Source organism: Coregonus clupeaformis, chromosome 10 (assembly GCF_020615455.1).
Source record: "Coregonus clupeaformis isolate EN_2021a chromosome 10, ASM2061545v1, whole genome shotgun sequence".
Classification (NCBI taxonomy): domain Eukaryota; kingdom Metazoa; phylum Chordata; class Actinopteri; order Salmoniformes; family Salmonidae; genus Coregonus; species Coregonus clupeaformis.
The window spans coordinates 2,928,847-2,941,742 of NC_059201.1; the positions used below are offsets into that span (position 1 = coordinate 2,928,847).

At 43.0% G+C, this 12,896-nt stretch overlaps 1 protein-coding gene and 1 long non-coding RNA gene across 2 annotated transcripts in view; one reads left to right on the forward strand and one right to left on the reverse strand.

Annotated features, from left to right (window-relative positions):
- The window catches only part of ssuh2.1 (ssu-2 homolog, tandem duplicate 1), a 43,462-nt gene that overhangs the window by 17,754 nt on the left and 12,812 nt on the right, over positions 1-12,896 (forward strand). Inside the window, exons 4-7 of the mRNA XM_041887263.1 lie at positions 6,985-7,114; positions 7,905-7,965; positions 8,249-8,373; positions 9,700-9,762. Coding sequence (XP_041743197.1) covers positions 6,985-7,114; positions 7,905-7,965; positions 8,249-8,373; positions 9,700-9,762 — 379 coding nt within the window. The remainder of the gene's footprint in view (positions 1-6,984; positions 7,115-7,904; positions 7,966-8,248; positions 8,374-9,699; positions 9,763-12,896) is intronic.
- LOC123491603 lies at positions 7,130-7,871 on the reverse strand. Its single transcript, XR_006661461.1, has 3 exons — positions 7,629-7,871; positions 7,533-7,588; positions 7,130-7,493 (listed from the first exon to the last, which is right to left on the reverse strand). It is a non-coding gene; the product is annotated as an uncharacterized LOC123491603 (long non-coding RNA).

The following is a 12,896-nucleotide window of genomic DNA, read 5'->3' on the forward strand; positions in this document are numbered from 1 at the left end:
ACTGTAGTACTACACCCCAGACTACAGTACTGCAGTACTACACCCCAGACTACAGTACTGTAGTACTACACCCCAGACTACAGTACTGTACTACTACACCCCAGACTACAGTACTGTAGTACTACACCCCAGACTACAGTACTGTACTACTACACCCCAGACTACAGTACTGTAGTACTACACCCCAGACTACAGTACTGTACTACTACACCCCAGACTACAGTACTGTAGTACTACACCTCAGACTACAGTACTGTAGTACTACACCCCAGACTACAGTACTGTAGTACTACACCCCAGACTACAGTACTGTAGTACTACACCCCAGACTACAGTACTGTACTACTACACCCCATACTACAGTACTGTACTACTACACCCCATACTACAGTACTGTAGTACTACACCCCAGACTACAGTACTGTAGTACTACACCCCAGACTACAGTACTGTAGTACTACACCCCAGACTACAGTACTGTACTACTACACCCCAGACTACAGTACTGTACTACTACACCCCAGACTACATTACTGTAGTACTACACCCCAGACTACAGTACTGTAGTACTACACCCCAGACTACAGTACTGTACTACTACACCCCAGACTACAGTACTGTAATACTACACCCCATACTACAGTACTGTAGTACTACACCCCAGACTACAGTACTGTAGTACTACACCCCAGACTACAGCACTGTAATACTACACCCCATACTACAGTACTGTAGTACTACACCCCAGACTACAGCACTGTAGTACTACACCCCAGACTACAGCACTGTACTAGTACACCCCAGACTACAGCACTGTAGTACTACACCCCAGACTACAGCACTGTACTACTACACCCCAGACTACAGTACTGTAGTACTACACCCCAGACTACAGCACTGTACTAGTACACCCCAGACTACAGTACTGTAGTACTACACCCCAGACTACAGCACTGTAGTACTACACCCCAGACTACAGTACTGTACTACTACACCCCAGACTACAGTACTGTACTACTACACCCCAGACTACAGTACTGTACTACTACACCCCAGACTACAGTACTGTAGTACTACACCCCAGACTACAGTACTGTAGTACTACACCCCAGACTACAGTACTGTAGTACTACACCCCAGACTACAGTACTGTAGTACTACACCCCAGACTACAGTACTGTAGTACTACACCCCAGACTACAGTACTGTAGTACTACACCCCAGACTACAGTACTGTACTACTACACCCCAGACTACAGTACTGTACTACTACACCCCAGACTACAGTACTGTAGTACTACACCCCAGACTACAGTACTGTACTACTACACCCCAGACTACAGTACTGTAGTACTACACCCCAGACTACAGTACTGTAGTACTACACCCCAGACTACAGCACTGTACTACTACACCCCAGACTACAGTACTGTAGTACTACACCCCAGACTACAGTACTGTAGTACTACACCCCAGACTACAGTACTGTAGTACTACACCCCAGACTACAGCACTGTACTACTACACCCCAGACTACAGTACTGTACTACTACACCCCAGACTACAGTACTGTAGTACTACACCCCAGACTACAGTACTGTAGTACTACACCCCAGACTACAGTACTGTAGTACTACACCCCAGACTACAGTACTGTAGTACTACACCCCAGACTACAGTACTGTAGTACTACACCCCAGACTACAGTACTGTAGTACTACACCCCAGACTACAGTACTGTACTACTACACCCCAGACTACAGTACTGTAGTACTACACCCCCAGACTACAGTACTGTACTACTACACCCCCAGACTACAGTACTGTAGTACTACACCCCAGACTACAGTACTGTAGTACTACACCCCAGACTACAGTACTGTGGTACTACACCCCAGACTACAGTACTGTACTACTACACCCCAGACTACAGTACTGTAGTACTACACCCCAGACTACAGTACTGTACTACTACACCCCAGACTACAGTACTGTACTACTACACCCCAGACTACAGTACTGTACTACTACACCCCAGACTACAGTACTGTAGTACTACACCCCAGACTACAGCACTGTACTACTACACCCCAGACTACAGCACTGTACTACTACACCCCAGACTACAGTACTGTAGTACTACACCCCAGACTACAGTACTGTACTACTACACCCCAGACTACAGTACTGTACTACTACACCCCAGACTACAGTACTGTACTACTACACCCCAGACTACAGCACTGTACTACTACACCCCAGACTACAGTACTGTAGTACTACACCCCAGACTACAGTACTGTAGTACTACACCCCAGACTACAGTACTGTACTACTACACCCCAGACTACAGTACTGTAGTACTACACCCCAGACTACAGTACTGTACTACTACACCCCAGACTACAGTACTGTAGTACTACACCCCAGACTACAGTACTGTAGTACTACACCCCAGACTACAGTACTGTAGTACTACACCCCAGACTACAGTACTGTACTACTACACCCCAGACTACAGTACTGTACTACTACACCCCAGACTACAGTACTGTAGTACTACACCCCAGACTACAGTACTGTACTACTACACCCCAGACTACAGTACTGTAGTACTACACCCCAGACTACAGTACTGTAGTACTACACCTCAAACTACAGTACTGTAGTACTACACCTCAGACTACAGTACTGTACTACTACACCCCATACTACAGTACTGTACTACTACACCCCATACTACAGTACTGTACTACTACACCCCATACTACAGTACTGTAGTACTACACCCCAGACTACAGTACTGTAGTACTACACCCCAGACTACAGTACTGTAGTACTACACCCCATACTACAGTACTGTACTACTACACCCCATACTACAGTACTGTAGTACTACACCCCAGACTACAGTACTGTAGTACTACACCCCAGACTACAGTACTGTAGTACTACACCCCAGACTACAGTACTGTACTACTACACCCCATACTACAGTACTGTAGTACTACACCCCATACTACAGTACTGTAGTACTACACCCCAGACTACAGTACTGTACTACTACACCCCAGACTACAGTACTGTACTACTACACCCCAGACTACAGTACTGTAGTACTACACCCCAGACTACAGTACTGTAGTACTACACCCCAGACTACAGTACTCTAGTACTACACCCCAGACTACAGTACTCTAGTACTACACCCCAGACTACAGTACTGTAGTACTACACCCCAGACTACAGTACTCTAGTACTACACCCCAGACTACAGTACTGTACTACTACACCCCAGACTACAGTACTCTAGTACTACACCCCAGACTACAGTACTGTAGTACTACACCCCAGACTACAGTACTCTAGTACTACACCCCAGACTACAGTACTGTACTACTACACCCCAGACTACAGTACTCTAGTACTACACCCCAGACTACAGTACTGTACTACTACACCCCAGACTACAGTACTGTAGTACTACACCCCAGACTACAGTACTGTAGTACTACACCCCAGACTACAGTACTGTAGTACTACACCCCAGACTACAGTACTGTACTACTACACCCCATACTACAGTACTGTAGTACTACACCCCATACTACAGTACTGTAGTACTACACCCCAGACTACAGTACTGTAGTACTACACCCCAGACTACAGTACTGTACTACTACACCCCAGACTACAGTACTGTAGTACTACACCCCAGACTACAGTACTGTAGTACTACACCCCAGACTACAGTACTCTAGTACTACACCCCAGACTACAGTACTGTACTACTACACCCCATACTACAGTACTGTAGTACTACACCCCAGACTACCGTAATAAAACTGTATAACGGCACTGAGCCTTTTTCTAAAAAGGAGGGGTCGTAGACCATTCCTCCATACAGAATCTTTCCAGATCCTTGATATCCTTTGTTTGCACAGGTTTTCAGTGGGATCCAAGTCCGTAGACTTAATTTTGCGGTCAATTAGCCATTTATTTGTGGATGCTCAGGTGTGATGGAGTTTTTGGCACACAGCATGACATTTGTATTTGTATTTATTAAGGATCCCCATTAGTTCCTGCCAAGGCAGCAGCTACTCTTCCTGGGGTCCAGCAACATTAAGGCAGTTATATACAATTTAATATACACTGCTCAAAAATATAAAGGGAACACTAAAATAACACATCCTAGATCTGAATGAATGAAATAATCTTATTAAATACTTTTTTCTTTACATAGTTGAATGTGCTGACAACAAAATCACACAAAAATTATCAATGGAAATCAAATGTATCATCCCATGGAGGTCTGGATTTGGAGTCACCCTCAAAATTAAAAGTGGAAAACCACACTACAGGCTGATCCAACTTTGATGTAATGTCCTTAAAACAAGTCAAAATGAGGCTCAGTAGTGTGTGTGGCCTCCACGTGCCTGTATGACCTCCCTACAATGCCTGGGCATGCTCCTGATGAGGTGGCGGATGGTCTCCTGAGGGATCTCCTCCCAGACCTGGACTAAAGCATCCGCCAACTCCTGGACAGTCTGTGGTGCAACGTGGCGTTGGTGGATGGAGCGAGACATGATGTCCCAGATGTGCTCAATTGGATTCAGGTCTGGGGAACGGGCGGGCCAGTCCATAGCATCAATGCCTTCCTCTTGCAGGAACTGCTGACACACTCCAGCCACATGAGGTCTAACATTGTCTTGCATTAGGAGGGAACCCAGGGCCAACCGCACCAGCATATGGTCTCAAAAGGGGTCTGAGGATCTCATCTCGGTACCTAATGGCAGTCAGGCTACCTCTGGCGAGCACATGGAGGGCTGTGCGGCCCCCCAAAGAAATGCCACCCCACACCATGACTGACCCACCGCCAAACCGGTCATGCTGGAGGATGTTGCAGGCAGCAGAACGTTCTCCACGGCGTCTCCAGACTCTGTCATGTCTGTCACGTGCTCAGTGTGAACCTGCTTTCATCTGTGAAGAGCACAGGGCGCCAGTGGCGAATTTGCCAATCTTGGTGTTCTCTGGCAAATGCCAAACGTCCTGCACGGTGTTGGGCTGTAAGCACAACCCCCCACCTGTGGATGTCGGGCCCCTCATACCACCCTCATGGAGTCTGTTTCTGACCGTTTGAGAGACACAGCACATTTGTGGCCTGCTGGAGGTCATTTTGCAGGGCTCTGGCAGTGCTCCTCCTGCTCCTCCTTGCACAAAGGCGGAGGTAGCAGTCCTGCTGCTGGGTTGTTGCCCTCCTACGGCCTCCTCCACGTCTCCTGATGTACTGGCCTGTCTCCTGGTAGCGCCTCCATGCTCTGGACACTACGCTGACAGACACAGCAAACCTTCTTGCCACAGCTCGCATTGATGTGCCATCCTGGATGAGCTGCACTACCTGAGCCACTTGTGTGGGTTGTAGACTCTGTCTCATGCTACCACTAGAGTGAAAGCACCGCCAGCATTCAAAAGTGACCAAAACATCAGCCAGGAAGCATAGGAACTGAGAAGTGGTCTGTGGTCACCACCTGCAAAACCAGTCCTTTATTGGGGGGTGTCTTGCTAATTGCCTATAATTTCCACCTGTTGTCTATTCCATTTGCACAACAGCATGTGAAATGTATTGTCAATCAGTGTTGCTTCCTAAGTGGACAGTTTGATTTCACAGAAGTGTGATTGACTTGGAGTTACATTATGTTGTTTAAGTGTTCCCTTTATTTTTTTGAGCAGTGTATTACATGACATTACATTTCATAACACTTTTCACAACATATTATGTGTGTTCCCTCAGGCCACTACTCTACTATCACATATCTACAATACAACATCCATGTGTATGTGTGTGTAGAGGGAGTGTCTTATCGTGTGTGTGTGTGTAAGTGTGTGTCTGTGCCTGTGTGAGTGTCTCTTCACAGTCCCCGCTGTTCCATAAGGTGTATTTTTATCTGTTTTTTAAAATCTGATCTTACTACTTGCATCAGTTACCTGATGTGGAATAGAGTTAATGTGGAATAGTCATGGCTCTAATTAGTACTGTGCACCTACCATAGCAGCGTGTGAAGCCATAACACATACGTTTTTCCAGCAGCAGACTATGATCGATAATGTCAAAAGCCACACTGAAGTCTAACAAAACAGCCCCCACAATATTTTTATTGTCTCAATCTGATCTGATTATTCTGACCAATGACCAGTCATGTTTTATTTGCATATGTATCCTCCTACTTTGAAGAGGTAAGCAGGGTAGGCTGAAGAGTCTAAACGATCCTATCTGCCAATCAGGGCTGTGTATGTAAATATAGAAACATTTATATCAACACGCCCTCACGATCAGACGATCATGTCATTGGCAAAAGGAGGTTCAGGGAAATAAATGATAAAACATGTATTCGGAGTTATTTTCATGAAATAAACACACACAGTGATTTATTAGACGTACAGTGATGATTAAAAAAAAAAAAATACATAAAAAAAAACTGCTGAGATACATAAAAAAAAAAGTAGAATTCCAATTTAATTGTGTTTGATTTTATTTATTATTAGGGGTGCCAATAATTTTGACCCATATCTTTTTGAGATTTTTTAATTTTTTTACTTGTTAATAAAAAATCTATTTATTTGAGCGATTGTACTAGTATAATATATACTTTTTTCATTTGTTTGAGCATACAATATATCTCAGTATTTCTATTATTTATTTTATACACTATTTTTTGCTCATCTCTATCAAGGGCGTCAATACTTTTGGATCTGACTGTTATGTACAGTGGGGAGAACAAGTATTTGATACACTGCCGATTTTGCAGGTTTTCCTACTTACAAAGCACGTAGAGGTCTGTAATTTTTTATCATAGGTACACTTCAACTGTGAGAGACAGAATCTAAAACAAAAATCCAGAAAATCACATTGTATGTAATTAATTTGCATTTTATTGCAATTCTATCAAGGGCGCCAATACTTTTGGATCTGACTGTATTCTACAGGGTGCCTCAAGTGTCAGAGGATGTAGCCAGAGAAGCTCTCCTGAAGTTTGTGGGCTCCAAGTGGTCCAAAAGCAGCAAGCCTGCCAGAAACCTGACCTTCAAGGAGTTACAACCCATCACAATGTATCGGGTAGGTCTGCTAACTAGCGCTTCATGCTAGACCCGATGTTGGTAGTATTTACATTTTACATTTTAGTCATTTAATTTTCATTAAATTTTTTATGTCTTATGAAACCTCTTGTTGGTAGTATCTCTTATGAAACCTCTTGTTGGTAGTATCTCTTATGAAACCTCTTGTTGGTAGTATGTCTTATGAAACTTTTATGAAACCTCTTGTTGGTAGTATCTCTTATGAAACCTCTTGTTGGTAGTATCTCTTATGAAACCTCTTGTTGGTAGTATCTCTTATGAATCTCTTATGAAACCTCTTGTTGGTAGTATCTCTTATGAAACCTCTTGTTGGTAGTATCTCTTATGAAACCTCTTGTTGGTAGTATCTCTTATGAAACCTCTTGTTGGTAGTATGTCTTATGAAACTTTTATGAAACCTCTTGTTGGTAGTATCTCTTATGAAACCTCTTGTTGGTAGTATCTCTTATGAAACCTCTTGTTGGTAGTATCTCTTATGAAATCTCTTATGAAACCTCTTGTTGGTAGTATCTCTTATGAAACCTCTTGTTGGTAGTATCTCTTATGAAACCTCTTGTTGGTAGTATCTCTTATGAAACCTCTTGTTGGTAGTATCTCTTATGAAACCTCTTGTTGGTAGTATCTCTTATGAAACCTCTTGTTGGTAGTATCTCTTATGAAACCTCTTGTTGGTAGTATCTCTTATGAAACCTCTTGTTGGTAGTATCTCTTATGAATCTCTTATGAAACCTCTTGTTGGTAGTATGTCTTATGAAACCTCTTGTTGGTAGTATCGTTTGGAGACGTACACTGAGTCCAGATCCAGTGCCTGGGAGATGGAGCCATATACTGGTAAAGTAATACTGTCTCAGGACAGCTTTTTGTCTGTTTCAAATAACTAGACAAGGTGTTCGTCAGAAACGGACATATTGCTGTCAGTTACAAAATACACACATTTCTGAGTGGCGTTCCAGGTTGTCCCCATACAGTACGTGTAGGGCGTATAATGTAAGGTACGACAACGCATGACAACACAGTTGGCTTAACTACAGCACACACGGATCTGCAACCAGGCGAGGTATCCACAGCACTCTGTGCTAAATGAGTATTTCTTCCTCTTCCTCCCATCTCCCAGGCCAGGTGGTCGACGGACCTCAGTACGGGATGAGCCCCCCTCCGTGGGACGTCCCGGTGCAACAGCCACAGAGATACACTGATGTGATCCTGAAAGTGCGTGTCCCTCACTCCTCCTTTGTAAAGGTATGTCTACTTTATTACCTCCGGAAAGGAGTCTGGAGACAGACCGCAAGGCGCTACAGAGGGTAGTGCGTACGGCCCAGTATATCACTGGGGCCAAGCTTCCTGCCATCCAGGACCTCTATACCAGGCGGTGTCAGAGGAAGGCCCTCAAAATGGTCGAAGACTCCAGCCACCCTAGTCATAGATTGTTCTCTCTGCTACCGCACGGCAAACGGTACCGGAGCGCCAAGTCTAGGTCCAAAAGGCTTCTCAACAGCTTCTACCCCCAAGCCATAAGACTCCTGAACAGCTAATCATGGCTACCCAGACTATTTGCACTCCCACCCCATCTTTTTACGCTGCTGCTACTCTGTTAATTATTACATTTTAGTCATTTAGCAGACGCTCTTATCCAGAGCGACTTACAGTTAGTGAGTGCATACATTATTTTATTTTTCATACTGCCCCCCCGTGGGAATCGAACCCACAACCCTGGCGTTGCAAACGCCATGCTCTACCAACTGAGCTACATCCCTGCCGGCCATTCCCTCCCCTACACTGGGCCAATTGTGCACCGCCCCATGGGTCTCCCGGTCGGCTACAACAGAGCCTGGATTCAAACCAGGATCTCTAGTGGCACAGCTAGCACCGCGATGCAGTGCCTTAGACCACTGCGCCACTCGGTAGGCAATTATTTATGCATAGTCACTTTAACTCTACCCACATGTACATATTACCTCAACTACCTCAACTAGCCAGTGCCCCCGCACATTGACTCTGTACCGGTACCCCCCTGTATATATAGCCTCCCTACTGCTATTTTATTTTACTTCTGCTCTTTTTTTCTCAACACTTTTTTGTTGTTGTTGTTTTATTTTACTTTTTTATTAAGAAATAAATGCATTGTTGGTTAAGGGCTGTAAGTAAGCATTTCACGGTAATGTCTACACCTGTTGTATTCGGCGCATGTGGCAAATAAAATTTGATTTGATTCTACACATAAAATCAACTTTTTTGCAATTACATCAACTCTACTTTTTTTTGTAATTTATAAATTTTTCCAAGTCCAAAATGATATTGTAAAGGTTGTGTGTGACACATGTGTGTGTGTGTTACACATTTGTTAGTCATTTTATGTTGTGTGTTACACTCCTCACTACTGCTGTGGTTGTTTCAGACGTGTCTCCTCACTACTGCTGTGGTTGTTTCAGACGTGTCTCCTCACTACTGCTGTGGTTGTTTCAGACGTGTCTCCTCACTACTGCTGTGGTTGTTTCAGACGTGTCTCCTCACTACTGCTGTGGTTGTTTCAGACGTGTCTCCTCACTACTGCTGTGGTTGTTTCAGACGTGTCACCGATGCCATGGCTGTGGTAGGACGCGCTGCACACACTGTGCTGGGAGGGGAAATGTAAGTAGCAACTCCTCCCTCCTTATTTACATTCCCTCTCTCTCTCTCTCACTTCTCTTTAGACATTTTAGTCAAGGAGGTCCAGGAGTTTTGCCTGAGCAAAGCGACCTGACCAGCAAGTTATAGGGGTGGTTTTTCCGTACATATATTAAGGCCTATCCCGACTAAAAAGCCTTCTGAATGCAGATTCTCTCTATGTCCGAGAATCGTCCCATAGGTTATAACTACCCAGGGTGCTGAGTTGTTTCTGGTCTGGACATGTTGTCAGGGAAACCTCTTGGCCCTGTTTCAGAGGTATTAATAGACTATCCCCTGTTTCAGAGGTATTAATAGACTATCCCCTGTTTCAGAGGTATTAATAGACTATCCCCTGTTTCAGAGGTATTAATAGACTATCCCCTGTTTCAGAGGTATTAATAGACTATCCCCTGTTTCAGAGGTATTAATAGACTATCCCCTGTTTCAGAGGTATTAATAGACGATCCCCTGTTTCAGAGGTATTAATAGACTATCCCCTGTTTCAGAGGTATTAATAGACTATCCCCTGTTTCAGAGGTATTAATAGACTATCCCCTGTTTCAGAGGTATTAATAGACTATCCCCTGTTTCAGAGGTATTAATAGACTATCCCCTGTTTCAGAGGTATTAATAGACTATCCCCTGTTTCAGAGGTATTAATAGACTATCCCCTGTTTCAGAGGTATTAATAGACTATCCCCTGTTTCAGAGGTATTAATAGACTATCCCCTGTTTCAGAGGTATTAATAGACTATCCCCTGTTTCAGAGGTATTAATAGACTATCCCCTGTTTCAGAGGTATTAATAGACTATCCCCTGTTTCAGAGGTATTAATAGACTATCCCCTGTTTCAGAGGTATTAATAGACTATCCCCTGTTTCAGAGGTATTAATAGACTATCCCCTGTTTCAGAGGTAATAATAGACTATCCCCTGTTTCAGAGGTAATAATAGACTATCCCCTGTTTCAGAGGTATTAATAGACTATCCCCTGTTTCAGAGGTATTAATAGACTATCCCCTGTTTCAGAGGTATTAATAGACTATCCCCTGTTTCAGAGGTATTAATAGACTATCCCCTGTTTCAGAGGTATTAATAGACTATGCCCTGTTTCAGAGGTATTAATAGACTATCCCCTGTGTCAGAGGTAATAATAGACTATCCCCTGTTTCAGAGGTATTAATAGACTATCCCCTGTTTCAGAGGTATTAATAGACTATCCCCTGTTTCAGAGGTATTAATAGACTATCCCCTGTTTCAGAGGTATTAATAGACTATCCCCTGTTTCAGAGGTATTAATAGACGATCCCCTGTTTCAGAGGTATTAATAGACTATCCCCTGTTTCAGAGGTATTAATAGACTATCCCCTGTTTCAGAGCTATTAATAGACTATCCCCTGTTTCAGAGCTATTAATAGACTATCCCCTGTTTCAGAGCTATTAATAGACTATCCCCTGTTTCAGAGCTATTAATAGACTATCCCCTGTTTCAGAGGTATTAATAGACTATCCCCCTGTTTCAGAGGTATTAATAGACTATCCCCTGTTTCAGAGGTATTAATAGACTATCCCCTGTTTCAGAGGTATTAATAGACTATCCCCTGTTTCAGAGGTATTAATAGACTATCCCCTGTTTCAGAGGTATTAATAGACTATCCCCTGTTTCAGAGGTATTAATAGACTATCCCCTGTTTCAGAGGTATTAATAGACTATCCCCTGTTTCAGAGGTATTAATAGACTATCCCCTGTTTCAGAGCTATTAATAGACTATCCCCTGTTTCAGAGGTATTAATAGACTATCCCCTGTTTCAGAGGTATTAATAGACTATCCCCTGTTTCAGAGGTATTAATAGACTATCCCCTGTTTCAGAGGTATTAATAGACTATCCCCCTGTTTCAGAGGTATTAATAGACTATCCCCTGTTTCAGAGGTATTAATAGACTATCCCCTGTTTCAGAGCTATTAATAGACTATCCCCTGTTTCAGAGCTATTAATAGACTATCCCTGTTTCAGAGGTATTAATAGACTATCCCCTGTTTCAGAGGTATTAATAGACTATCCCCTGTTTCAGAGGTATTAATAGACTATCCCCTGTTTCAGAGGTATTAATAGACTATCCCCCTGTTTCAGAGGTATTAATAGACTATCCCCTGTTTCAGAGGTATTAATAGACTATCCCCTGTTTCAGAGGTATTAATAGACTATCCCCTGTTTCAGAGGTAATAATAGACTATCCCCTGTTTCAGAGGTATTAATAGACTATCCCCTGTTTCAGAGGTATTAATAGACTATCCCCTGTTTCAGAGGTATAAATAGACTATCCCCTGTTTCAGAGGTATTAATAGACTATCCCCTGTTTCAGAGGTATTAATAGACTATCCCCTGTTTCAGAGGTATTAATAGACTATCCCCTGTTTCAGAGGTAATAATAGACTATCCCCTGTTTCAGAGGTAATAATAGACTATCCCCTGTTTCAGAGGTATTAATAGACTATCCCCTGTTTCAGAGGTATTAATAGACTATCCCCTGTTTCAGAGGTATTAATAGACTATCCCCTGTTTCAGAGGTATTAATAGACGATCCCCTGTTTCAGAGGTATTAATAGACTATCCCCTGTTTCAGAGCTATTAATAGACTATCCCCTGTTTCAGAGCTATTAATAGACTATCCCCTGTTTCAGAGGTATTAATAGACTATCCCCTGTTTCAGAGGTATTAATAGACTATCCCCTGTTTCAGAGGTAATAATAGACTATCCCCTGTTTCAGAGGTATTAATAGACTATCCCCTGTTTCAGAGGTATTAATAGACTATCCCCTGTTTCAGAGGTAATAATAGACTATCCCCTGTTTCAGAGGTATTAATAGACTATCCCCTGTTTCAGAGGTATTAATAGACTATCCCCTGTTTCAGAGGTATTAATAGACTATCCCCTGTTTCAGAGCTATTAATAGACTATCCCCTGTTTCAGAGCTATTAATAGACTATCCCCTGTTTCAGAGGTATTAATAGACTATCCCCTGTTTCAGAGGTATTAATAGACTATCCCCTGTTTCAGAGGTATTAATAGACTATCCCCTGTTTCAGAGGTATTAATAGACTATCCCCTGTTTC